The sequence below is a fragment of the Macrotis lagotis genome, chromosome 1 (genome assembly GCF_037893015.1).
Source record: "Macrotis lagotis isolate mMagLag1 chromosome 1, bilby.v1.9.chrom.fasta, whole genome shotgun sequence".
NCBI lineage: Eukaryota > Metazoa > Chordata > Mammalia > Peramelemorphia > Peramelidae > Macrotis > Macrotis lagotis.
In genome coordinates, this window is record NC_133658.1 from 898,419,718 (window position 1) to 898,446,682 (window position 26,965).

The 26,965-nt window shown below is 48.0% G+C and overlaps 2 protein-coding genes across 5 annotated transcripts in view; one reads left to right on the top strand and one right to left on the bottom strand.

Moving 5' to 3' along the window:
- Positions 1 to 23,308, top strand: part of ACAP3 (ArfGAP with coiled-coil, ankyrin repeat and PH domains 3) — a 66,544-nt gene extending 43,236 nt beyond the window's left edge. Inside the window, exons 12-26 of one of the 4 annotated variants that reach the window (XM_074218765.1) lie at positions 1 to 52; positions 686 to 786; positions 1,024 to 1,135; positions 1,359 to 1,567; positions 3,604 to 3,673; positions 3,767 to 3,861; positions 4,955 to 5,184; positions 6,030 to 6,137; positions 6,469 to 6,564; positions 11,461 to 11,553; positions 12,107 to 12,321; positions 15,164 to 15,273; positions 15,399 to 15,509; positions 16,112 to 16,173; positions 19,683 to 23,307. In XM_074218765.1, coding sequence (XP_074074866.1) covers positions 1 to 52; positions 686 to 786; positions 1,024 to 1,135; positions 1,359 to 1,567; positions 3,604 to 3,673; positions 3,767 to 3,861; positions 4,955 to 5,184; positions 6,030 to 6,137; positions 6,469 to 6,564; positions 11,461 to 11,553; positions 12,107 to 12,321; positions 15,164 to 15,273; positions 15,399 to 15,509; positions 16,112 to 16,173; positions 19,683 to 19,789 — 1,771 coding nt within the window. In that variant the 3' untranslated portion in view covers positions 19,790 to 23,307. Of the gene's footprint in view, positions 53 to 685; positions 787 to 1,023; positions 1,136 to 1,358; positions 1,568 to 3,603; positions 3,674 to 3,766; positions 3,862 to 4,954; positions 5,185 to 6,029; positions 6,138 to 6,468; positions 6,565 to 11,460; positions 11,554 to 12,106; positions 12,322 to 15,163; positions 15,274 to 15,398; positions 15,510 to 16,111; positions 16,174 to 19,682 lie in introns of all 4 variants that reach the window. The other 3 variants (XM_074218768.1, XM_074218766.1, XM_074218767.1) reach the window with 3 other exon arrangements.
- LOC141508511 (phospholipase A2 homolog otoconin-22-like) lies at positions 20,943 to 24,467 on the bottom strand. The gene is made up of 4 exons (XM_074217195.1): positions 24,428 to 24,467; positions 23,713 to 23,857; positions 21,392 to 21,498; positions 20,943 to 21,088 (listed from the first exon to the last, which is right to left on the bottom strand). The coding sequence occupies exons 1-4, from the start codon at positions 24,465 to 24,467 to the stop codon at positions 20,943 to 20,945; spliced, it is 438 nt and encodes a 145-aa protein (XP_074073296.1).
- Between the last annotated feature and the right edge of the window lie 2,498 nt (positions 24,468 to 26,965).

The following is a 26,965-nucleotide window of genomic DNA, read 5'->3' on the forward strand; positions in this document are numbered from 1 at the left end:
GAGGTGGTTCTCCATCCAGAACAGCCAACTGGTCTACCAGAAGAAACTCAAGGTGAGTGGGTAGGAGCTGAGCCACTGGGAGTTAGGACTGCTGGCATGATGGGTGTGGAGCATTTCTGGTTATTTCCATCCTGCAGTGCACAGCTGAGGATGGCAAGGGATGGAAGGAGAGGAGAGGGGAGGATTTCTCCTCTTCCTTCTTGATCCCTTGAAGCCCAGTATCCAGGGGACATTTCTTCCTCCCTAGAAAGAGGTTCATGGAGCCAACCTCATTCTTTTTTCTCTTCTTGAGTAGTTTCAAGGCTGTGATTGTGGTGTAATCACATGAGATCACACATGTAAAATGTTTTATAAACCTTAAATACTGATGTTATATACAATACATCATATATACTATAGACAATGCATTATATAACATACATGTATATACCATAACACATCATAATTATGACTATACTCATCTAGAGTGAGTGCAGGGGATCAATATCGGATGCTATGCTTAGTGGATCAGGATCCAGGATGGGTAGTCAGTGGGTTGGGTCCTGGACTTATGAATCAGTGGGATAGTGCTCTGGCCAGCCAGGGGTTGGTTTGTGAGGTGTCTCTTTGGTACAGAGGTTAGTGGCCTGAGGTCTGAGAAAGGGAGTTTGGGGAATTTGAGCTCTCAATGGGTCCATCCTTCTAGGATGGGTTGACTGTGGTGGTGGATGATCTCCGGCTCTGCACTGTGAAGCCATGTGAGGACATAGAGAGGAGGTTTTGCTTCGAGGTGGTCTCCCCTACAAAGTAAGGGTCCTGATTCCTGGCTAGGGAGGGAGGAGATTCCAATGATTGGGAGGGTGATGGAAATTGCAGATGCAGGATGGGCTTCCTGGAAGTGTGCCTCCCCCTACTTCAACCAATTGTCTGTGGAGTCAGTTTGGGGGAACCTTGTATGAAATGAGGGGCTTCCTGGGGGAAGGGTCGGGACCTTGACTCCCTTGTCCCCAAATTGATCCATCCTCCCTCCTGACTCCTCCCCAGAAGCTGCATGCTACAGGCTGACTCAGAGAAGCTTCGCCAGGCCTGGGTTCAGGCAGTCCAGGCCAGCATTGCCTCAGCTTACCGGGAAAGTCCTGACAGCTACTACATTGAGGTGAGGCTGAATCTAGAGACAGCCAGCCCCCCTCTAGGATCCAGTACAGTGGGGTTGCCCTGCCACCTTCTGGCCAAATCTGGTAGGGCAGCATCCCAGTTTGGCTATTCATTCCTTTCTCTTGTTTGGGTATGGGAATGAGGAGGTTGGGGTAGGTGGACGGGTCAGTTCTTGCTGAAGGTACCCAGGCCCAAGTATCATCTTCAGCTTTCTCCCTTCCTAGAGACTAGACCGAACGGCATCCCCCTCCACCAGCAGCATTGACTCTGCTCCAGACACCAGGGATAGAAGCAGCAAGGGGGAGAGCATCCTTCAACGGGTGCAGAATGTGGCAGGCAATGGTCAGTGTTGTGACTGTGGGCAGTCTGACCCCCGCTGGGCCAGCATCAACTTAGGTATCCTGCTGTGCATCGAGTGTTCAGGCATCCACAGGTGTGTATGGGGGGAGGAGTCTGGAAATGGGGAGGAGTCAGAGGACTTAGGGCAGTGGCCTAAGGGACATTTGGGCTAAGGCATTCTGGAACCTCAGGGCAGAGGCCTCCAGAACATCAGGACCAGGGCTGAGGTCTCAAGAACCCCAGAAGCAGGACTAGAGATCCTAGGAAGCCTAAGGTTAGGAAGTAGGGACAGATGGAAGTATCCTGTAGACTGACCTGACCTTGATCTTAGACTGTATTGAGAGTCTGGAGATATATACAGAGATGTGTGTGTGGGGTCTCACTTTTGTCCTCTGCCCTGATTAGGATCCATCTATATAGCACCCTAGAGTATATAGGCAGCTAGGTGACAGAGGGGTCAGGAAGCTCCGATATCAAATCTAGTCTCAGACATAGTCTAGCTGTGTGACCTTGACCAAGTCACCTAACTACTGTTTGCTTCAATTTCCTCAACTAAAATGGGGATTGTTATGAGCCTCAAATGAGATATTTTAAAGTGCATAGCATGATGCCAGACAAATAGTAGATATATCATCATCATCCTTTTCAGTTTTGCATGTCCCAACATTTTATTCATTCATTTTTATTATTTTTATTTTTTGATTTTTGCAAGGCATTGGGGTTAAGTGACTTGTCCAAGGTCATACAAATAGGTGATTATTAAGTGTCTGAGGCTGGATTTGAACTCAGGTGCTCCTGACTTCAGGCCTGGTGCTCTATCCATTGCATCACCTAGCTGTCCCTATTTTTATTTTTAAATATTTAATTTTTTTGAATTAAAAAAAATCCCCTCAGTTACATGCAAAGACTATTTAACATTCATTTAAAAAAATTTGAGTTCCAAGTTTTCTCTTTCCCTTCCCTCATGTGCCCTTTCCCTGTGATGGTAAACAATTTGATATAGGTTATAGATGTTCACTCATGCAAAATATATTACCACATTGGGCATGTTGTGAAAGAAGGCACAGACCCAAAGGAGAAAAAAACCATGGAAAACTACAGAAGGGGAAAATAGTATATTTTGATCTGTATTCATATGCCATAAGTTCTCTCTTTGGAGGGGGATAGCATTTTTCCATCGTGAGTCTTTTGGAATTGTCTTAGATCATTGTATTGCTGAGAAGACCAAAGTCATTCACAGTTGATCTCTGAACAGTTTTGCTGTTACCATGAACAATATTCTCCTGGATCTTGCATCAGTTTATATAAGTCTTTCCAGGTTTTTCCGAAACCATCCTGCTCATCATTTGTTATAACACAGTAACCTTCCATGCCGCAAAATGTTAAGCCATTACCCAGTGGATGTACTGGATGCCCCCATTTTGAAAAGGACATTAATAAACTAACATGCATCCAAAGGTGAGGGACCAAGGATTGCTTGGAGGAACTAGGGGTGTTCAGTTTTTGGAAGAGACAACTTTCTGAAGGGCTCTTATGAGGAAGGGGAAGAGCTGGGATACCCCTTGCCCCTTGCTCTACCACTATGGTTGGAGGCTGGGAAGAGGAGACGCAGATGAACAGGCCTGAGTTCGATATATGGAAAGCCTTGGCAGTGGCTAGATTCTTTGGAAAGAAGGCAGTTTCCCATCTCGGGAGGTCTTTCAGTGGTCTGGATGACTGTTGGAATGTTGTAGTGAGGATTCATACTCAGGCAGGGCTGGGGTCCCTGGCAGCCTCTAGTTCCTTTGACCGCTCGGGAGGGTTCATGAAGCTTCATCTTCCTTTGGGGAGCAGAGAGAGCAGAAGTCTGAGTAATCTCTATAGCAAGCAAGCTTAGGATAATCCACAAATCATTTTCATCTGGCTTTGGAATGCATCATGAGCATCTAGTCTGGGAACAGATTTCCTTTGTTAATCACTTCCAGCTTGGGCTGATGTGACCAAGGAGATGAGTAGCCTATGGGGAAAGGTTCATTGCAGCTAAGCCATATGTGGCTGAGGGTTATCCTAGGTCAGCCCTGAGGAGGCTGGGTTAGAATTGAGCTCTTTCCCTCAGTCCCCCTTTCCCCCCCTTTCTCCCCTGTAACCCAGGAGTCTAGGGGTCCATTGCTCCAAGGTTCGGTCCCTGACACTGGACTCATGGGAGCCAGAGCTGCTGAAGGTAAGTGTCATCTCTACAGGTGTGTGCTTGGGGTGTTGGGATTGTGTATTGGAGCTATGATGAGGCTTAATCTTATTAATCTTCTCCTACCAGTTGATGTGTGAACTTGGGAATAGCACGGTGAACCAGATCTATGAGGCCCAGTGTGAGGAACTGGGTCTTCAGAAACCAACAGCCTCAAGTTCGAGGTTAGTAAGTCAGAAGAGAGGTTGATGGATGTTGGGGCTGGAGGCTGAAGAAAATGGAAGGTTGGGGGGATAAAGAGTTGAGGTCATAGAAAAGGATTGAAGACTGAATTCACACTGAGAAGATGGAGGGATGATATCATGAGTGGTAGACAGAGGGATAGCACCATGAATGAAAAGGGTGGAATAAAGTCATAGGTAGAGGGATGAAGGAATGGACTCAGGGTTTGGAGGATGCAGGGATAGTGGCCATGGGCAGGATGATGTTGAGAATGGAGAAGTGGAGTCAAGGGTAAAAGAAGGGAGAACTGGGCTCACGTGTTGGGACAATGAAGATGTGGAGTTAGGAGTTTGGAGGTGGAAAAATTGACTCAGAGAAGAATAGCGTGGCATCAAAGTAGAATGATGGGTGTATGGGTAAAAGGGTCGGAGGTCATGGGAGAGCAGACAGAAGAGTAGCATCATAGGCAGAGGGATGGAGGAATGGTCTTGGAGTTTGAAGGATGTAGGGATGGGGTCATGGGTTGGGGGATAAAAAGTGAACTCAGAAATGGAGAGAATGGAGTATCAGGGATGCGGCGAGAATATGGGAGCGTCTAGACATTTATGGGAATGAGATCAAAAGACAGGAAAGAGTGGATTCAGAGGAAGTGTGGTCAGAATGATAGGGACAGAAGAATAAGATCATGGATTAAGGAGATGGAGGAGGGGATGGAAGATTGGATTTAGAGGCTAAGAAGGAATGGAACAAGAGAATTATGCTTGTTGGGATGGAAAGGTGTTGTCAGAAGTGAGGGCTAGAGAAGAGTGGAGGACCCAAGGTCAGCTTAGAATGAATAAGCACGAATTAAACACCTGTTATTTACTATTAATATTTATACAAAGAGAAAAGTTGACTATCTTCATTCTCATACAAATTAACCCTATTCTTCTATGGGAAGTCAAAACATAACTTAAAAGAGAGATTTATTGATAAAACTTGGAATTTGAGGATCATGAGACTATTAGAGCTGAAGGACTGACCTCATACAGAGCAAGTCAGTAATTTGTTCCAAATTTTGGTCTGGCATCCTCACCTTCACCTTGTCCTCCCCAGACAGGACAAGGAAGCTTGGATCAAGGTCAAATATGTAGAGAGAAAGTTTCTAAAGAAGCTTCCAGGGGCTGGGGCAGAGGCCATTGAGACAACGGGTGGAGGAGAGGCCAAGCCCAGGCGATGGAGCACAAAGAAATGTCGACGGCACCACAGTTCTCCTCGGGTCCCCAGGATGCGACGTCAGCTCCGACAAGAACCTTCTACCATCTCCCCTGCAGCTCTATCATCAGGTGGGAAATCCTGGCACCCTAAATCTCCCTGCCCTCCTCTTTTAGCTTTGGTGCTTGTAAATTGTGCAAACCAACTGACCCATGCCTCCTCTGCATCTTTTGTTAAGTGAATACTCTTCATCTTTTTTTTCCTTGGATCCCAGGCCTGCCATGTCCCCATACAACTGACTTCATCTTTTCCTTTTAATTCCAGTATTCTTCTTTTAGATGGAGAATATAGGAAATTTCAAGGTTAGGTTATATTCTCCAGGGAGGGGCCTCCTGGGGTAGGTGGTGTGAGCAGGGTTTTCAGACATTCCACACCAGGGGGATTGAGGCCAGTGCTCTGTGGTGGATGGACTGGAATTAGGTGAACCAGGTTCTAGCTAGTTGTGGGACTCAGGATAAGTCACCTTCCCCTCTGAGTTGTAAAGTGTAAAGTTGGGTTTGGAATGGAGGACATCTCCAAGTGTCCTCCAGATCTCTTACCACAGATTCTTCAGACCTTCCCTTGGAACCCTCTTCAAAGCTTTGTTCCTGGTTGGGGGGAGCAATTACAAGACTACCCTCACTCATATTATTTTAAAAATCTCTCTTCCTTGGTCTCTGTCTGCCTTTTCCCTACTTCCTCTTTGAAACCTCATGCAAGAGTCTGGAAGCTGTAACATAGCTACCCATCTGATTTACTGATGGGGTCACAGGCTTTCCCACTGCCTCCATCTCTCTCTTTCAGCCTTTACCTTCAACTATGGCCTTGAGGAGGGTGGGGTAGGGGATGGCTGATAGGCTCAGATGCATGATGCCTTGTGGGGTGGGGGTGGAGATGCTGAGCAGTGCTCTCATATCCTTCGCTCTTCTCTCTTCAGCCAACACTTTGGAACGGAAATTTCGACGTGACTCTCTCTTCTGTCCAGATGAACTGGACTCACTCTTCTCCTATTTTGACACAGGAGCAGCTGGTGCAGGACCAAGAAGTGAGTGAGGGTGGGTGGGTGGGGGCAGCACAACTCATCTCTCTCTCCCTCCCCTCCCTCCTGTTTCCACCTTCTATGCTGTCTCTTGATGTCAGGGCCTCTGACATAGCTACTTGAGGGACTCAGAACTAGGATTGGGTTGACATGTCTGTGGTCCTTTACAGTGTTGGATTAGACAGGACCTGAGTCACTTCCCCTCCTTTGGATCCCTGGCACCCCTTTACCCCATCCTGGGGATTGGGGGACATTGTGGGCTCCTGCCCATTCCCCTCTGGCTTCCAGGAGCTCTGCCCCATTAATCCCCGTACTGTTCCATCCACCTTCCTCGTAGGTGCTGGCCACATGTCTGCGCAGGCCCCCCCAGCAGCTGGTCAGTGGGACAGTGGCCTGGGCCCTGGGGGCACTGAAGCGTGCCTCCCGGCCGGAGGTAAGGTAATCTCGGCCTGCACGGAGAGGAGGGAGGGAGTGAGAGAGGGGGCAGTCACTTCCTCCACTCCAGTGTCTCCCATGCCCCATCCCATGCCCCTACCTCATCCTGCCCTCCCTGGTTCACAATCTCAGGCAAGCACTTTACTTGTTCCAAGGAAACATTTTGCTCTGAGGGACTGTGGGACTTTAACAGATTGTGATGACTCTGGAGATCTATAGTGACATTATCTCAAAGGCATCCAAGCTAGAACTCTAGACTCCAGCATTTCAAGGGGGGGACTTGTAGTGTTAGGGATTATGGCTAGGTCAATATAAGGAAATATATATAAGGAAAATGGATTAGATAATTTAGTTTCTGATTAATTTCTAAACTATCTTTCCATGACCCTTTATTAAATGTAATTTTTATTGTATCATGATCTGAAAAGGATGCATTTAATATTTCTGCCTTTCTGCCTTTGATTGTGAGGTTTTTAATGCCCCAATCCATGACCAATTTTTGTATAGGGGCCATGTACCACTGATATTCCTTTCTATTCCCTTTCAGATTTCCCCAGAGGTGTATCACATCTAACTTTTCTAAAATTTTATTCACTTCCTTAACTTCTTATTTATTTTTTGGTTGGATTTATCTAGTTCTGAGGGAAAAATGAGTTCTCCCTAGGTAGGGACACTGGACCTGGGAGTCAGAACTGGATGTAAAGTCCTTGTTTTATTATTATCTATGTGACCTTAAGAAAGGTCCCCTTTCGAAACCTCAGCTACTCATCTATAAAATGGGGAAGGGTTCATACTTACATTGCTTATTTCACAAGATTATCACAAGAAAGGTACTTTGTAAATTATGGAGGGCTACAGGAATTTGAACTATTTGCCTAGCTGAGTTTGAACTGTTTAGTTTTAGTGTTTCTTTTCCTTTACCTCTTCTTTTCCCCAATTTTTCTTTTTCTTCATTAAGAAATTTCCTTTTACAAGAGGATTACCAACCCTGGGGTTAGAATGCCCATATTCAAATGTTTTCTCTCATGTTTACTACCATTTTACTTCAGGCAGGTTCCCCTTCCTCTCCCTGGGCTTGTTTGCTTATGGATAGAATGAGGAGGTTGGATTTCAAGTCCTTAGAAGTTAGATCGAGGATCTTCTGTTCCTTTGCTGTTCATATGACCTTGGGCAAATTCCTTCTTTAGTCTTGAGTTTCCTCATCTGTAAAAGGGGGGAGGTTTAAACTCAGTGAACTCCAAGAGTCCTTCCAGTTTTAGATCTGTGACCCCATACCCTCATGAGCTTGTCCATGGGGTTACTGCTTCCCCTATTTTAGTTGCCGATGCTGAATTGACAGATGACTTCCGGTAGTGATTCTGGCCTTACTGAGGATTGACCCCTGGCCTACATCAGGTGGGCAGCACTACCAGACCTTGTGCTCTGTGGCCAGATCCTTGAGGAATCATGTCTATGCCATGATGAGGCCTTCAAACAAGGGAAGTGTAGTGGAAATCAACTGTTCTCTCATCTTCTGATGTCATCAGTGCCAGGGAACTCACCATCTATGAAAACACCCTTCATTAATGCATATTGGCAGGTTGTCCACAACTCATAGTCTTCAAGAGTTGCCCAGGGCATTGAAAAGTTGTGATTTGTCCAGGGTCTAATAGCCAGACTGCTCAGAGACAGGGCTCAAACCCAGTTCTTCTAATCTGAAAGGCAGACCCTCTATTCTCTATGAACTGATTGATACTTTTTAGTGAAGTGGTCTTCCTTATTATGTTGAGAAGGAGGATGGAGTGCCATTTGACATCCTAGTCGCATGGCATTGGTACACATCTGATGGAAGGGCTCCAATACACTGAGTGTCCTCCTTGCCCCACTCCTTGATGAACTTATGGGAAAATATGAACAAGTCATGCAGGCTGGGCAGTCAGCACTGGAAGAAATTCCTGAGTGGATGAAATCACAAATCCATTTGAACATCTAAGTATTTGCTATCCTCAGATGGGAGGAGGGAAGGTGGAAAGTAGAACATTTTACAAAAATAAATGTTAAAAATTATCTTTCCATATAATTGGAAAAATAAGTAAGTTTAGAAAATACTCTTCTCCCTAAGCCATAATAGCCCCCCCCCCCCAAATCTAAGTATAGTAGTAGAAGCAAGGGATAACTAAAGGATAATTTATGTGATTCATTAATGTCCTTGAAATGTCAAGAGAAACAAAGGAAGGTCTCAACAGGTAAACCCTCCTTTGGTGAAATTAATAATAATAATAATAATAAATTGCAAATATTAGCTCAGATAAACCTCACAATAGCCCTGGGAGGGAGGTGTGCCTTTATATTCTCCCCATTTTACAGTTGAGGAAACTTAGGCAGGCTAAGTGACTTGCTCAGTTACACAGCTAGTAAGGATCTGAGGGTAGATTTGAACCCAGATCTTCCTAAATCCAGAGCTGCTTGTCCACTTTGCCATCCCAAGAACATTATAGATTGGGTAGGGATGAATGGATAGATTGTGACCTGCATTTTTCTGGGAAAATGATGAAAATGCAGACCCACCAGAGTGTTGAGATGAGAAGGCCAACATATGGGGAGATATGAACCATAGGGTCTCAGTCAAAAAACAACAGCTTATCAGATTCAGAGCCTATTGAGTGAGTGGTATTTCCTCTCCATTTTTTGGCCAGTAGCTAGGTTTCTCTTCCCTCAATGGCACAGTAGCCAGCAGGGAGGTGCAGCCATAAGGCCTCCCTCCTTCCTCTGCTCCAGGCTGGGTCTGAATGAACCCTGGGAAGATGACCCAAACAGGAATTTTTTTCTCCTTCTTGGGGCCAGTTAAGTGACCTTGATTACAGTGGCTGCATATACCAAGCTGAAGAAGAAAGTCAGAAAAGGGAGGCCACGGGGCAGGGGAAAGACAGGACTAGGAACAGCTCAGTCCTGAGAGTTGAGGGAGAAGGAATGTGCGTTGGGAGAGGGCCAGGCTCTGGGGTCAAGTGGACCTTTTCCTCTTTTTCTCTTTGTGCTCCTTGCCTTATTTCTTGACCCTGGGGCAAAAGTTTCCACATTCCCTAACTCATCAAAGACATTCATTAGAATGACAAAGGAATATTTCCTATCTACTCCTGAGTTACAGATTTGTTTCTAAGTCTGTCCTCTGACAGTGAACCAGATTGTGGCTAGCCTCCAGAGACTTAAATGGACTTGAGGGAGTCCCAGGACTTTTTAGATTCTCCTCTTACAATGCCTGGAACAGGACTGAGTCTAACTAAAACTGCTGCTTCATGGTATTGTGGAAAGAGTAGGATTTGAACTCTGGTACTTTGATTCATCTCAACTCAATATCTAGTACCATTGTGACTTTGGACAAATCATTTCCCCTCTTTGGGACTGCTTCCTTATTTTGTAAAATGATAGAGTGGGATTACATGACCCCTAAGAGACCAGATCTCAATCTATCATCTATGATGATAAGAGAATACTGTGATCTGTGAGCTTGGAGGGAGGAGGAGAGGAGTACATAAATCACTAGGGAGGGCATTACAGACAGAATTGGAGAGACTATATTAGAGGTGGGGATGAGCTTGGTGGTGTTAGTGATAACAGCATCATAGTCCAAGACCAGAGAGCGAAGGGAGGAGGCCAGGAGCTAACCAAGGTTCTGAATCAGAGTAGGGAAGATGTTGCTACTAATGGAAGTTATATTTTGGCCTACCCTAGGTCCCCAATTCTTTCCTCTGGAACTGTTGGGAAGGTTGGGGAGTGAGGAAGGGGGAAGGCAAGAAAGTCTAAAGGGGCTTTGGTACCCTGATGGGAATTGGGAGAACTCAGCCTATTCTTTAAATAGTGCTTTATATTTGAAATGTGGAAAAGAGAGAATAGAAGTGATTCTTTTAATATAAGACTCAAGTCTAGATGAGTGTGTGTGTGTGTGTGTGTGTGTGTGTCTTTGCCTCTAAAACAAGGCCGCAACTAAACCAAACGACTAAGGACCAGCAATGTGGGGGGGGGGGAGGGAAGAGGGGGAGGCCAAGAGACATCCCAGAGTAGAGCTACTGCTTTTTTCCTTCCTTTAAGAACCCATCACTATAACCCTCCCATCTTAAATATCATGGGTACAGAGAACTGCAGTCTTCCCTTCCCTTCCCAGACATTAGCAGGCCTCTTTGACCCTAGTCTGCCTTGGCCTGATTGGGGGGACCATGGATGATAGAGAGGTGCACAGTCCAAAGTCAAGGCCCCTTTCTCCTCATTCCCACCCTCACCTCCGGCTCACCAAAGCAGGAACTGTCTGTCTGTCTGCCTGTCTGTCTGACCCTCACTGTGGATCTGTGCTCTTGGAACAAGAATTGTCTTGCCTAGAGCCAGGGATTTAGTCGAGAGAGAGTATGTCTCCTTATTTCCATGTATTCCCTCTCACATCTGTTTGTTTTGCCCTCATTCATGCAGTCCCCCATGTCCCTTTCCCCTTCTAGTCTGTGGATGGGAGGGTTGGACCTCATGATTTGTGAGAAACCCAATTTCTCCCCCGCCCCAGATTCTTCTCCCTCCTAGCTGGAGAAGGGATCCAGCTGCAGCCCGCTTTACTAACCACTGGACCACTAACCCTTTCTGTTTGGGGGAAAGGGTGGGTGGGTGAGATTAGGGCTCTCAGCTTCAGTCTTTGGGGGCCTTAGATGGCCATCTCTTTCCTTCTGCCTAATCTTGACTGAGCTGAAAAAGCTTCCATGGACCCCTGTGCTTTTAGCTTTGGGGTCACCATCCCAGTCCCTGGTTTGATCCTGCTTGGGCAGGCCCAGTAGAGCAAAGAGAGCAAACATCCCCTGCCTTCCAGCATGCTGTCCATCGCAGGTTCTTGCCCCTTGGTATTGAGGGCCCCTGGGTCCATCTCCCATTGGCCCCACAGGTCTGAGCAGCGACAGTGGCCTCGGTGGCAGCACAGATGGGAGCTCGGACATCTTGGTCTTTGGCTCTGTGGTAGACAGTGTCATGGAAGAAGGTGTGTGATTCAGGGAAGGGTGATGGGTTAGGAGGGGAGGGGGCTTTAAGCCTTAAACTAGAGATGGGGGAGGGAACTTAGAGGGCCCCAAGGCCATCTGCCTGTGGTTTCAGTCAGATTCTCAGATACAGGAGCTTAAAGTTAGAGCTAGACATTGCAACCTGGTTTCCAGGGGAGAGGGAAAAGAAAGGAGAATTGGAGGTGGGGGTGGAGACCAACTGGGATATAACAACTGGAGAGATGAAGGGCATTTCAGGTTATCAAGAGATTTCCACACTCCTGAAGGGTTGGTAGGGAAGGAAGGTGAGAGGGAGACTTGAAATCCTTTGGGAGGATGTCCATCCTAGAAATGTGTCTATTAAATGTGAATGATTTGGGACAAAACCCAGATTTCCCCAGCATGGTTGTGATTCCGCATCTGTTTAGCAATATTTAAGGCCACTGGGACCCCTTTGTCTGGTGGTGATGCCATTTTCCCAGACTGGTTCCCTTCCCTTGTGTGAAGGAGGAAAGATGCTCTGCTCACTCCCCATTTCTTTTCCCCTTCTCCCAGAAGGTGAAGTGTCTGAAGACTCCAGTGCTGAGGGGGACCGTGAAACTTGGGACCTCGAGGACAGTCGAGAACTACACCCAGGGCTTCTGGCCTATAGGGCAGCCCGAGCCAGAAACTTGCCTGTCCTGGCAGAGGCCCTGGCCCATGGGGCTGAGGTGAACTGGGTCAATGAGGAGGATGAGAGCAAGACGCCACTGATCCAGGCTGTGCTGGGGGTAAGTGAGTGCTGGGGGCCCATGGACTAAGACTACCTTAGAAATCCTGCTGCCATCTCAGGACAAATCTTAGCAGGATTTGTCATTACCACCTTCTGACCAGCCATCGAACCTAGAGAATGCAGGGAATAGAGGGATGGACTCAGGGTCAAGAAGACCGGGGTCCAAGTCCAACTGTTGATACTCCCTAGTAGCGTGATCACAGACAAATTTCTGAATCTCCTAGCCTCAATTTCCCCATCTGTAAAGTGGAATTAATAATAACACTTACCTCATGGTTATTTTGAGGCTTGAATAATATTTATACTGATTTTCTAACTTTTTTGATCTCATTATCCTTTTATATTTTTAAAATTTATTTTTAATCCTTTTATAGTCTTTTTTTTTTTAGATTTTTTTTTTCAAGGCAATGGGGTTAAGTGGCTTGCCCAAGGCCACACGGCTAGGTAATTATTAAGTGTCTGAGGTCGGATTTGAACCTAGGTACTCCTTACTCTAAGGCCGGTGCTCTATTCACTGCGCCACCTAGCCGCCCAATCCTTTTATAGTCTTAAAAATGATCGAGGACCCTCTCAACAAACTTATGCTTTATGTGAGCTCTGTCTGTTGATATTTACTATATTAGAAATCAAAATGTCTTGACATTATTATAAAAATCATTTTGACCTTATGGATCCACAGGAAAGTGGGTCTACTGGACTGTCACACATTGAATCCTGGCCTATACTTTGAGAATTGCTAATATATGCATTTGTATTTATGTATATTTTGGGAACCTTAAAGTGCTATGGAAATGGCAGCTAATATTACCAATCATTTACCAAAGTATTTATTAAACACCTGTTATTTGCCTGGCATTCTGCTAGGCCCTGGCGATTCAGAGTCAAACCTGAACCATTCCCTGCCCTTGCATGCCGAAGTATGTGATCCTTGTGTTCTGTTGATGGGGATTGGGGTGGGGTGAAGGTGATCTTCTCCTATATGGCCCCACCTCTCCATCCCCATCACCACTCCTCCTCCTTCCCTTCAGATCCTCTTTGCTTCTCACTGCCTCATCAAATACACTTTGAGAATCTTCTAATTGACTTTTGCCATTATTGCCTCTTTGAGCCATCTTGTGTGGATGGCCCTTTAATCACCCATCACTATATTTATTTATTCCTCAGGAAGAACCACTCTTCCCACTCTGTTCCACTCCATGGTGCTTAGGATAATATAGAAAATTTCCACAGAGCTATCTCACCTTCAGCCATGCTGGCTTTGTTAGTGCTTAGCCCAGCCCTTCCCAGCCTTCAGGAGATCTTATTCTCCTGGGCTCTTAAGAGGCCTGAAATGTGAGCCAAGCCCTGGACTCTTCCAGAACATCACCATGGATTCTCTCTGCCTGCAGGCTTTGGGTGGGAATCTCTTCAACTTGACTGGGGCCTCCTTGAGGACAGAAACCAGGTCTTCTTCCCCCTTCCCCCTTCCCCATCCTCACTCTGCATGAGGCATATGGGGCTCAGAATTAATTCAATGTGCTGAATGTGCATTGTACATTCCTGCCATTTACAAGAGGTTGCTTTCAGGTTGGGCTAGATTTTGGAGATCCTTGAATGCCAGGCTAAAGAGATTGCTGTCCCAAGGATCAAAGCTAAATTCTGGAAAGAAGATAAACTTAGTTGAGGAAACTAAGGCTAGATAGAGGATAAGTGACTGACCCAGGGCCTCACAGCTAGTATGTGTCTGAGGCTGGATTTGAATCCATATCTTGCTGATCCTGGTTAGTTGGTGGCACAGTGGATAGAGTTTCAGGTCTAGAGTCAGAAAGACCACTCTTCCAGAGTTCAAATCTGACCTCAGACATTTAGTAGCTGTGTGACCCTGGGCAAGTCACTTCATCTTTTTTGCTTCAGTTTCTCATCTGTGAGATGAACTGGAAAAGAAAATGGCCAGTCACCATCTGTGTGATCCTGAGTAAGTCACTTCATCCTGTTTGTTCAGTTTCCTCATCTGTAGGAGGAACTGGGGAACAAAATGACCAATGACCAGCTCTGTGAGCCACTTCACTCTGTTTGCCTCAGTTTCCTCATCTGTAAGATGAGCTGGAGAAACAATGGCAAACCTTTCTAATATCTCCCTCAAGAAAACCCCAAACTAGGGCTGGATGTGACTAAATTTCCTGGCTCCATGCCCAGGCTCTATCCACTGCACATCTCCTCACTACCCCATAAAGACAAGGACTGGACCTCTGATTTTATTCTTCTAGGGGAACCTCCAGGGAAAAGTACCCCTCAATCAATGTTGATTGTCATCTTTTCTGCACTTTTTAAGTCTCAGAGTTAGGGCTGAGAAGTTGTTCCTTTCTCAAGATCCCAGTATATGTCAGAGATGAGACTTGAGCCCAGCTCTTTTTGACTCTCTACCCATTATGATATGCTGCTCTCATAGTTTAGTGCTGTTATCTGATGCCCATAATATACACTTAAAATTGGCCAAACCTTTGCCCTCCAGGGGTCCCTTAGATTTAGCCAGAAGGAGTAAGGTGTTGGAAAATGACATAATCTACCCACTGGTGACAGGGTGGAGGGAAGGAAAGGGAACAAACAGTGTGCCAGAACTGTGCTAAGGGCTTTACAAATATTAATTCATTTGATTCTCACAACAACCCTGTGAGGTAGGTACAGAGAGAGGTGAAGTGACTTACCCTGGGACACACTGCTAGTATGTGTCTGAAATTGGATTTGAACTCAGGTCTTCTTGGCTCCAGGCCCAGTGTTCTATCCACTGAGCCACAAAGCTGCCTGATGTGATGGGGGACCAATGTGGGACTTCTGGATCTGACTCTCCCATTCTCTTTCAGGGTTCCTTGATCATCTGTGAATTCCTTCTCCAAAATGGGGCTGATGTGAACCAAAGAGACAGCCGGGGGCGGGCACCCCTCCATCATGCCACCTATCTGGGTCATACGGGGTGAGCACCAGTCACAGAAGGGCCAAGGCCGGGCCATGTGCCGGATGGCCCTGGAGGAGGAGGGGCAGTGCTGAGGGAAAGGAACTGTGCGTTCCCACTTCCCCTGACCTTCTTCCCCCTTGTAGACAGGTTTGTCTGTTCCTAAAACGTGGGGCTGACCAACATGCGTTGGATCAAGACCAACAGGACCCACTGGCCATAGCTGTCCAGGCTGCCAATGCTGATATTGTTACTCTGTGAGTAGGAAGGGCCTGGGAATGCTTGGGGGGCCCATCCTTGAGTCAGAACTGGGAGAACTCACAGAGATGATAGTCCCAGAACATGGGACATTACAAGTAGGGAAGGGACCAAAGTTGTGTGTGTGTATGTGTGTATGTATGTATGAGTCCATATATTGTGTGTATGTGTGAATGTGTGTGTGAGAGTTAGTTAGGTGGTACCATAGTGGATAGCCCCCCAAGCCTGGTGTCAGGAAGACCTGAGTCCACATCTGGCCTCAGACACTTACTAGCTGTATGATCTTGGACAAGTCACTTAGCCATGTTTGCTTAATGCTTTGTTGAAGGAAATGACAAATCATTCTAGTATCTTTGCCTATAAAACCCCATATGGAGACATAACGAGTCAGACACGATTGAACAAACAATATCATCTTTGTGTTATGTATACATGAGCATGTCTAGGCATGTATGTTCCTCTGTTTATGTGCATGTGTATGAATATGCACATGTGCAAGTGTGTGTATTGTTTGTATGTATGTATGTCGGTGTGTATAAATGTGTGTGAGATACCCACGAATCTAACACACTCTCTATCCTGTCTTCCCCCCATCCCCCAGGCTTCGGCTGGCTCGGATGAATGAGGAGATGAGGGAAGCCGAGGGGCCCCTTGGACAACCAGGTCAATACCCCGGCAGCAGCCCCACTGAACTCCAGTACCGGAAATGTATCCAGGAGTTCATTAGCCTTACTATTGATGAGTGTTAGCCCCCTGGTCCCCACCCCTCCCCAAGGGACGTGGGGTGAGGGTGAGGGGGGACTTGGGGTCCTAGAAGCCAAACCCAGAACCTGTGTCTGTCTCTGCCCCCTTTTTTGACAGATCAGCCAGGGACTGGGGTTGGCCTTGGGGTTCAGCAGATCAGGGGAATCACCCCCCAGTCCATTTGCAATGGTGGGCAGGGTGGGGAGGCATCTGGAGCCTGAGATGATTCCTCTTCCTGGGTCTAGTCTGACAGAGCTAGCCAGATCCCATCTCCTCTGAGTTCCCAAACCCCCATCCCCTGCCTCGCATGCTCCATGACCAGGTCCAGTCCCAGTCATCCGTCTCCTTCCTCATGTCCTTGTTCCATGGCCCAGCCTGGACCTGTCCCCTCCCATAACCCCCTTTTGCCCCCATGCCCATATCATCAGGGCTGGAGAGAGTTTTCTTCCACCCAAGGACTCCACATGGGCCACCCTGGTCCACACTCTCTTCTCATATCCCATAGACCCAAGCATCCCCCAGACATCCAGAGCTTCTCTTCCCAGTCTAAGGCCCACTGGACTCTGCCCTAGACTGGGAGGTGAACGGGGGAAGATAGTCTAGACCAGAGGATCCAGACCCACGTACCTCAGTGAAACCTCCTTGGCCACCAGATCCTTTCCCCTGCCCTCCACACCACTCCCCTCCGAGGCTGATGTTCAAGGACACTGATCTTACAGCAGCCTTATGACTTCAGGGCCCCCTCTAAGCAGGGGTTACCCCCTCCTCACCCTGTCCTGGGCCTGGGCCTCCTTAGCAGCCCCCTCCCTAAGTCACCCTTCATCCATCCTGGGCCAGGCTCAGGATGCCATCCCCTTGGCCCCTGAATGCTGGCATTCTGGCAGGACGACGTGGCTGGCCACGTCCAACTTGTCCCCCAGGATCCCCTTCTCCCTACTGGTGGGCGGCGGTGCTGTCCCTGACGCGGGGCCTGTCAGGGGAACAGAGACTGGACACTGCTGGCTCCCAGACCTTTAAAGGAGAAATAATGTATCGGTACCTTATTGAGAGACATTGTATAAAGCAACGTTGTGCACTTTTCTTACTTCCCACCACGTTTATGTTTCTGGTTTGGGCCCTGGATTTACTTTGCTGGGTGCTCGGCAATGGGGCCCAATGGTTGGTTGAGTGCGGGGGCTCCAAGAACCAGTTCAGTGCCCCTCCACCCCAATAACACAAGGGAAGCATCTGTGAGGTTGCTGCCCCAGGTGCTGCTGCCAGACTTTTCTTTTCTTTTTTTTATAAAAACTGGCCTTCCCTTCCTGCTACCATTACCCCTGCCTCTGCTCCCCAAGTGCCATCTTGTTTTTTGACTAGAGATCTTGGCCTCTCTTTTTTCTCCAAGTATCCATCTCCTGCCATGACTCCTTAATCCCCGGCAGAGCCTACTGGACATGGCCTAGACAGGTGGATGGATGGAAGCTTCATTCTTCCCGGGGACCTGGCATAGGGAGGTGGGAGGGACAGTTGTAAGATGGCAAGGGGCCAGGGGAACTTGTAGGGTTGCTTGCACCAGGATAGGACTGTCCAACCTTTTGATTGCTAGCCTATAGCCATTGAGAGTCATCTCTGAATTGCTCCCCCTTGGATCTTCCTTTGCTGAATTTTTTTTTGAGTGGGGGCAGGACATGCCCTGACCCACCAACCTTTAACCTTGGGTTTCCCTTTGTTTATGATTGGAAGCCTCTCCCTCCTCTTCCCTCTCCCCCAGGACTCTGGTCCTTTCTCAGTCCTTCCCTTTAGTCAGGAGGCCTGAGAAGTTGGGAAACAGGCTTCCTTCTCTTCCTGTTCTGGGTTGGGGTCTTACTGGAGCATGGAAAGCTATGAGCCCCTTTGAGGAGAAAAGCATAGATTGTGCTGTTGGGCCTCAGTTTCCCCACACCAGCAGCTAGGGCTCTCTGGATCTTGGTTGGGGGGAGATGAATGAAAGGGAGCATGGGCTGGGGAAGGGATGGGATTTTAGAGGCCTGGGATTTGGGGATGGTTAGAGACTGTAACACTGCTGAAGAATTGGGGGTCATCCTCACAAAGCCCTCTGTCTAGAGATAGAAAGGGGTGCAGGATATAGATACAACTGATTAGAGGTGTGGTGGGGACTGGGGGAGGGGAGCTGGAAGGGCTTCCTTGGGCCAGGGAGTTCATAGTTAGGGGGTGGGGTGCTTTAAGCTTCTGGTCACTCAACCCCTTCCCCAGTGCTGACCTGGCCAGGCTGGGGACGGTCTGGAGACGGGGTGCCACTATGCAAACTGCCACCCAGGGAGAGGGAGGCTCTCGAGGCAACACAGGGGCTGACCCAGCCAGAATGGGCTCCCCCAGCTGGCCAGCCCCCTATCCCCCCTCTCACTGTAAATAAGTGCTATACTGAATTAACCTATTTCCTTCTGCTTGCTTTCTGTGCACCCTCCCTCCCCTGAGGATGGAACCGGGCCTCTTGATGGCTCTGAGCTTTGTTCGAACCTTTTGAACCCATTATCTGGGACTCTGCCTTTCTTTCCTCCTTCCATGGTCTCCTGAATCAAACCCTCTTAATAAAAATCTCACTCCACTCCCACCTGCTCCTGCTTGGGCTCACTTATTCACTGGGATCTCAGCCTTGGGGGCTCTGTTAACTGGGCACGTCTTTAGATGGGACTTCTTGCCTCCCAACTGTGCTGCTTGGTCACTACTCTCTCTGTTCTATGTCTAGCCAGGGCCTGGGAGGGGCAGTGTGATAGCTCAGTGTGGCTCCCCCTGCCCCTTTCCCACTTCCCTCCAAGGGTCCTGGGGCTTTCTCAACTTTATCTGATGTTGCTGTGGGCAGAACTCAAATCTGTTCCAACAGCAAAACTACTAACTCACTTTTCTGCTGGATTCTCTCTTCCTTGACTGCCATCCCTTCCTGGAGTTGCCCTCTCCTCACCTCAAATGACCATATGGGCACCTGGCAGTGGGGGCCAGGTGGGCTCAGGCTGTGAAGGTCCCAGAAGAGCAATAGGCTGCCTGGGAGTCTGACCCTTTCCTCTGCTGTGGGGAATCTGAACCCAAGTCTCTCTGAAATGGGGAGAGTAGTTTCCATCTCAGGCGGGCCAGGGAAGGCCAGTGAGGCCCTGGAGGTGAGCACTTGGGGCCCAGTGGGAGGGAGGGTTGAGTCTGGTTCGCAGGCCTTGATTATGATCTGGGGTGGGGGGGTAGGGAGGATGACAAGGGACCTCTAAAGTTGGCACCCAGGATGGGTAGGGAGAGAGGGTCTTGGAATCCTGGTGGTTCTGGGGATCCTGGACTTTTTTAAGGATGATCCTGGTGGTTTTCTCCATCCTAGATCCCTGAATACCATGGTGAGAGGTGAATAGGGGCCAGGTCTGAAACTGTTCTCTTTTCTCCCCCCCCCCCCCCACATCGTCTCCCTGCAGGTGATACCACCTATCTGGACATCTTCCGGGAGTTCTCCCACATGGCATCCCACCACCCAGAGAAACTCAACCGGCAGAGCCTCCATGCCAGCCCCTCAGCCCAATAGCCTCTCCCTTCTCCTCTCCAGGGGGCTGGGCTGGGCTGGGCCTTCCACCTGAGTTGGAACTGTCCCTGCCTGGTTTTAGAAATACAAGGAGCAGGAGTTTCTGGTCCTGCTAGGGGAGGGAAAGGGAAGATGGTTTTTCTATACAATGTGTGTCTCCAGGATATGTCCACTAGTCTGGAGGCAGAGGAAAGGGAGAGAGAATTTAAGGCTCAGTTGAACTGAGTCTGAGATCTGTTCTCTTCTGTTTGCTAAGGGCCTAGGGAGGGGAATGAGACCCCTAAGGGGGAGCAGATGGGCTTGATGTTTTTTTTTTAGGGCTGGATGAGGCCTCTCCAACCCTAATTATTGAACAACAGAAATGGGGCTCTGTCCTCTGGATCCATATCTCTTCTCAGTCTCACAGACCTTATGGTCTAGGCTCCCCTCTTCTTGTACCAGGGGGCTAAAACCTCCCACCCCTAGGAATCCTTATAGCCCCTGCTCAGGAGCATTTTGGCAGAGTTCAGTCTCATGGTCTATGCCCATTGTTCAAGTCTCTTCACCCTAGTGAATAGTTCATGGGAGCCAAGGAGCTGATACATTATCCATTCCCTTTCTGAGCCCAAGTGGCTGCTCACTCCCATATAACCAAGATCAAGAGTACGGTACCCATCTAGCCAGTTTGGGTCCTTTGCCATGAGGGAAGTGGTCCCCTCCATTCGGGGTTGTTTCAGGAGCTTTCCTGAGATGGACAAGGTTTGGGGAGGGGTGTCAGTACACCATTCCTAATCAAGCCAAGGATGGCTAAGTAGGACCCTGGGATCATGTGTTTGGAGCTCCCTCTTCCACCAGTTTGCATGCCCTGAAATTCAGGATTCACACTCACCCCTAATGAACCTGGTCCTCCCACTCCATTAGCACCCCCAAGCAGCTGGACACCCCTTTCCGATGCCCAACCCCTCCCTGCCCTAAATTGCTGTGAGCTCAGGGAAGATGCCAACTTGTTTTAATACCTGTTGAAGGCAGGTAGATGGGAAGTCTGCAGCAAAGGGGGCTCATTGGCCCAGAACTCATGGGGACTTTTCTGCACTAAGGCTTTCTCTTTGCAGAGAAGAGAGAATTGTGGCTTCCTTAGGAGGGGGCATTGGTGAACAAGGGAGGACCAGCTCTGGGCTCAGCAGAAGGGCCGGGGGCCATAGCAGGGGGCTTCTGGGAAGCTCTGGAGCTGAGGGTTGTACATGGGCAGGTATTTTCGGAAACATTTGGCCATCTTGTTATCACACTCACACTCCATTTTCTCACATCGGTCCCGAGTCTTCACTGTGGAATTGCGAGGTGGGGGGTGGGGAGAGAGGGGAAGAGATGGAGTGATTACTCAAGACCCTTTCCCTTCATGCATTTTGTTCATGGTTATGTGGCTCCCCACCTCAGTTTCTATTCTCCTCCTCTACCCCCAATCCTCTTTATGAACCGGGCAAAGGGAAGGAGCTTGATCTTGCATAGACCTGAGAAGCGTGGGCCATGGAGAGTCTCACTCTAAGCTGACCTTCTCTCCATACCTAGACTATTCTAGGCTTTTCCTCCTCCTCTTCTCCCTCCCTTGGGGTAAGCTCCAGAACTCACCACACTTCACCTTGGTCCCCAGGTTGAGGTATCTGTAGGTATGAGAGCCAGGGGTGCAGCCAAACACCTGGGCTTTATTGTAACAGCAGTCATGACTGTGACAACACCTGCAGTGTGGGGAAGAGATCATGTCGGCAGAAAGTGATCTTGGGATCTCAGTGGATTGCACATTCAATATGGGTCCACAGTGGGATTGTGGGAACCAAAAATAAACTAATGAAACCTTAGACTGTACTGAGAACCAATGTGCCCAGGAGTGTTACATTCAGTCCTGGGGTCCTAATTATCAGAAGGCCATTGAGAAGTTGGAAGTGCAGAAAGTCAAAGCGCCTTAACTCTAAAAAAATCTTAAAGGAACTGGGGGGGGTAGCCTGGAGAAGATTCAAGGGAACTGGTAACTTTCTAAAGGGGGGGCAGTCAAGTGGAGGAAGGATCAGGGAAACTTGACCTCTGGAGGTAGAAGCAGAAATGGTGGGTGGAAGGTACAAAAAGGCCAATTGAGACAATATCTGTGGACAACTGCCCCAAAGTAAAAGAGCCTCCTCAGGAGCTAGGGGTTCCCCCTTTTTATTTTTTTATTTTATTTTTGGTTTTTTTTGCAAGACAGTGGGGTTAAGTGATTTGCTCTAGGTTACCCAACTAGGAAATTATTGTCTGAAACTGTATTTGAACTCAGTTCCTCCTGACTCCAGAGCTCTATCCACTGTGCCACCTAGCCTGTGCCCCCCTTTTAATTTTTTGTAAGGTATTAGGGTTAAGTGACCTGCCTGAGGTCACATAGCTAAGTAACAAGTGTCTGAGACTGGATTTGAACTTGGATCCTCCTGACTCCAGGGTCCTGCTCTACCCACTGGCCACCTAGCTGCCCCTAGGGTTCCCCTCTTTAGAGGTGTTCAGCAGAGAATGATTAACCCACTTGCTGGGAATAGAATTTCTGTTCATCAAGGCTGGGTGAACTGACCATCACAGTCTTTTCCAATTCTGGGGTTCTATGAAGGAGCCCCAGAGCAAATAGAATAGAGGTTTCACATAGTACAAGAAAACCTTCAAGTCAATGTTCCAAGACCAGTTCAGTTGTGCAGGGAGATCTCAGGGCCAGGATACACATTAGGTGGAAGCAGTGGTGGAGGAGAGAGAGATGTGGCCAAGAAGAAGCAGTGCCTGGCTTTTGAGAGCTTCTTACCTAGACTGCTATTCTTGCTAATTTGGTGCCAATACAGTGCAGGGCGCCCTCTAAATTTTAGTGCTCGGAAACATTGTTTACCTCCTCCTAATGACATCTCTAGAGGGAAGGCAGATACCATTGAGGGGGACAGACCCAGATGTGTGTGTGTGGAGGGAGTCTGATTGGCTTAGAGTTCTATTCCCCAGTAGGTGACTCGAAGATATTGGGAAAACTGGGTCAAATCTCCACTCTTTCCTGTGCTTCTTCCTCTCTCACTTTTCCCTTGCTCTGTGGTCATCCCCTCCCATCCCTTCCCAATCTGTCCTATTCTATTCCATCCTCTCCCATCTCATCCCATCACATCCTTTCCCATCCCTATCCATTTTATTTGTATTTCTTGATTTTAGGGACTGGCTATCCTGACCCCTCCTTTCCTGCCTCTTATTGGAGAAAGGACTTGTTTTCTCCTACCTCCTTTTTCAGGTTTTCTGGCCCTGTGGGGGAGTCAGAGGCTCTAGCTGAGCAGGAATGGGGAGGGTATTAGTAGAGACAAGGAAAAAGGGGGAAGAAAGGATAAGAGGGAGATTTTTTTAATATGTATTTTTTATTTTAAGGCAATGGGGTTGAGGCAGCTAGGTGGTGAAATGGATAGAGCACCAGCCTTTAAGACAGGAGTACCTGAGTTCAAATCCGGCCTCAGACACTTAATAATTGCCTAGCTGTGTGACCTTGGGCAAGTCACTTAACTCCATTGCCTTAAATAAATAAAATTTAAAAATAAGATATCTAAGACAATGGGGTTAATTAACTTGCCCAAGGTTACACAGCTAGGTAATTAAGTGCCTGAGGCCTGATTTGAACTCAGGTCCTCTTGACTCCAGGGTTGGCACTTATCTACCTAGCAGTCCCCAAGGGGGATATTTTTAAGATTTCATGGGAAAGGACAGATTTTTCATTTCTCCCTCAATCTCTGTTTTACCTACTCAGGTGGCAGAATAGGGAATATTCTGACCTGCTGTCGAGCCTCAATCTTATCTGCTATAGTCCCAGTCCAAGTTTCTGCCTATGGTTCAAATTGCCAATTTCCAGACACCTTGGGCTCTTTCCCTGGTTTTTAGTGATCTCAAATCTACGCCTGCCCCTGCTAACGCCTTACTTGTCAATCTTGTCCATGGGAGCACCCTGGATGCCAGGGCCACAATGACAGCCGTAGCTACTGAAGTTGGCCAGCCCGTGTGTGAAGGTGTGTAGTCTGATCAATTCATCCAGCTGGGCTTCTGTGCAGCTTCCCTGGGACAATGCTAAGACAGGGAAGGGGGAGAGGGACAGAGCCTAAGTGGTCCCATACAGTGGTTACCATCCACTCTTGGTTATCCAAACATGAGTCATCGCCACGCGTATTCCATCCTTCCCGGACCACCCCTTCATCAGTTTGACTGTGGTTATGGAGATAAACTCATTTTTATTATAAAGTGGTATCCAGAGAAGGAACTATAATGAGGGTGGAGAGAGCAGGGATGTTTCCCAGGTCAACATTTTAGAGGATACCCACACCACCATGTTCATTCCTTTCCTCCAACCCTCCTCCAGAAGCAATGGAAAGTCAACTACTTGCTGCCCTCTTGTGGTTGCACCCTGGAGAGCATCTCTCTCCACTCTCCAGTCTCGGACACATTCTTGATCTTGGCTCTGCCCAGAAAGTCAACCTGTTGACTAACTAATCCTCCACATGACTTTGGACTAGAAGAGAATCGAACCCTAGATCATTTGCCTTGAAATTAATCTCAGCATAGAAATGATGCCCGGGGGCTTTGTCAGAGAGCCATTTATCTCCAGCCCTCTTATTTGCATGGTACCTGGAGCATACTTACCCAAAGCCAGGGCCAGCAGGCGAAGCAAAGTGAGAGCCATGGTTAAGGGAGGCCTTTCTGGGACTGTTGAGAAGGTGTCCTTGGTTTGATGGAGAAGCCTTTGAGGTCTTTAACTGAGACTGGGGGCCCCTGCCTTTATGTACTATCCCATGACTCTCCTCCTCACCGCTAATAACCAGTCCTGGGGAGGCCTGTGATTAGGGAGGAAATGAGAACTTACTACCCTTAGAATATGTGATGCCCCCCCCACCCCAACCTAGAGAGTGGGTGGGGGTGACAGGAAGTTCATGGAGTTTGTGGGACATTGGCTTGGGTGGGGGAGAGGGGCCCTCTATTCCTCTGGACCTTTCTCAACCCCCCCTCTGCTCCCCCCAACCCAGCTCAGGAGAATGCAGGCATGACAGGGATCCCACCTATTAACCTGGGCACCAGTCCCCAAGAGAAAATTTTGAATGAAGATGAGAATGAGGGGGCTGGGGAAAGAACCAAGCAATTTCAAGCTTCATGGGTCCAGCCAGCTGGTGCCATTAACTGCAGGCTGTTACCACCCACTGCCCTTCCTGAGAGCCCTCCCCGGTGGGTGAGCTCATTCTCGGAACTTTCTCTACATGCCCATCCCAATGGGCTGAAGTTTGGGGGTCGAAGATGGGATGGGATTGGGAGTCCCCTCCATTCCAAGCTCAATTCTAATCCACAACCATAGTACTTCAGGACTGGAAAGGAACTCAGGGGTCTTGATGTCCAGGAATTCCCTGACAAAACTGAATAACAAGCTTGCTGCTTCAGAGATCTCCCAGAGGGGCACAGCCTACTTCTTAGCAGGTCAGTCCACTTAGGGACATCTTTGATTATTAGCAAGTATTCCTGATGTCCCCCTTAAGGTTAGTGAATTAGAAAGATAAAGGACGGAGACCCTCCAACCTTCCAGAAGATGGACATACACAGTAATGCAAATACTTGCACTCATGGGGTCAGGGCCAGCACACAATGTCCAGTTTTCCTCCCTCCATTCCACAGGCCTTCCAACCAAAGGGACCAAGCTGATCAAAGCTAATCAACCCATTTCCCACATATTGTTCAATTGTTCAGACTCTGTGATTCCATCTGGAGGTTTCTTGGCAGAGACATTGGAGTGGTTTGCCATTTCCTTCTACAGCTCACTGTACAAATGAGGAAACTGAGGCAGGTAGCGTGAAATGACTTGTTCAAGGTCACACAATCTGAGGCTACATTTGAATTCAGAAAAGATGATTCCAGATTCCAGGTCCCCCCATCACTTTCTGCACCATGGCGCCACCTGGTGGCCCCCTTCCACAAGACATCCCTTTCCATGGTAGAAGACACAACTAAGACGTCCCTCCTGAGTCTTCAAGTAAATAGTCCCAGCTCTTTCATCCACCCCTTGCATGACTTGGACTTGGGGCACTTCACCAGCTCCTCCAGCCTGTCAGTGTTCTTAAATTCGACCAGTCTGAAGCCCTAGCAGCCAAGGGAGGTCTGTCCAGGCAGATGGAGAGGTCAGCAGACGACTTGCCCATGTCGTGCTGGCCACTGTGGCTCTCCTAACACAGGCCATGATTGCATTAGTTTTTGTGGCAGTCTGGAAGGGGCATCTTGGAACATTAGGTGGAGTATTGAGTTGGGAGACACAGGACCTGAATCTGAAGCCCCTTCCCAGCCGTGTGACCTTGGACAAAGGAATAACTAATCCCCGGGAGTCTCAATTTCCTCCTCTTTTAAATGGCTGGAACGGAAAACCTCGAAGGGATCTCTGACCTTCTTCTTCAAACTTCCCCACACCTCCAAAAAAGAGACAACTTGGGACTTGAAATACATCCCTGTCACTACTGACCTCATGGGCAATCAACCGATCAATAGACACTTATCAGGAATCTACTATTTGGATAGAACATTGGTCCTACAGTCGAGAGGACCTGAGTTCAAATCTGACCTCAGACACTTTATGACTTAGATGTGTGACCTTGGGTATGTCACTTAACCCCATTGCCTTGCAAAAACCAAAAAAAGAAGCTAGTATTTACATGCAGATTTCAATTAGCTGTGTGTGTGTGTGTGTGTGTGTGTGTCTCCAGTTGTTTTCAGTCATGTCTGACTTTTGTGACCCTATTCTTGGCAGAGATACTGGGATAATTTGCCATTTTTTTCCTCCAGCTCATTTACAGATGAGGAAACTGAGTCAAATATTGCCCAGGGACACCCACTTACTAAGAGTCTGAAGCTAAAAGGAGTCTTTTTGATTCCAGACCCAATTTTCTATGTACTTAGTGCCACCTTGCTACCCAAATATTTATCAGTTTATATTTGCTAGGTAGGGGGTGGAAAATGTCAACTTATACTTCTTCATTTTTTTTTTTGGTAATGCAGTGGGGTTAAGTGACTTGCCCAAGGCCACACAGCTAGGTAACTTACTAAGTGTCTGAGGCTGGATTTGGACTCAGGACCTCCTGACTCCAGGGTGAGTGCTCTCTATTCACTGTGCCACCCAGCTGCGCCTCAACTTGTATTTCTTATGGACCT

What these genes read in the sequence shown, in the direction of transcription:
- LOC141508511 (XM_074217195.1), bottom strand. Translation starts at nt 24,467, where the DNA reads ATGGCTCTCACTTTGCTTCGCCTGCTGGCCCTGGCTTTGG. An exon ending in CCTGCTGGCCCTGGCTTTGG is followed by an intron (nt 23,858 to 24,427) that starts GTAAGTATGCTC and finishes TCCCTGTCTTAG; the next exon opens with CATTGTCCCAGGGAAGCTGC. An exon ending in CCCATGGACAAGATTGACAA is followed by an intron (nt 21,499 to 23,712) that starts GTAAGGCGTTAG and finishes CCCACACTGCAG; the next exon opens with GTGTTGTCACAGTCATGACT.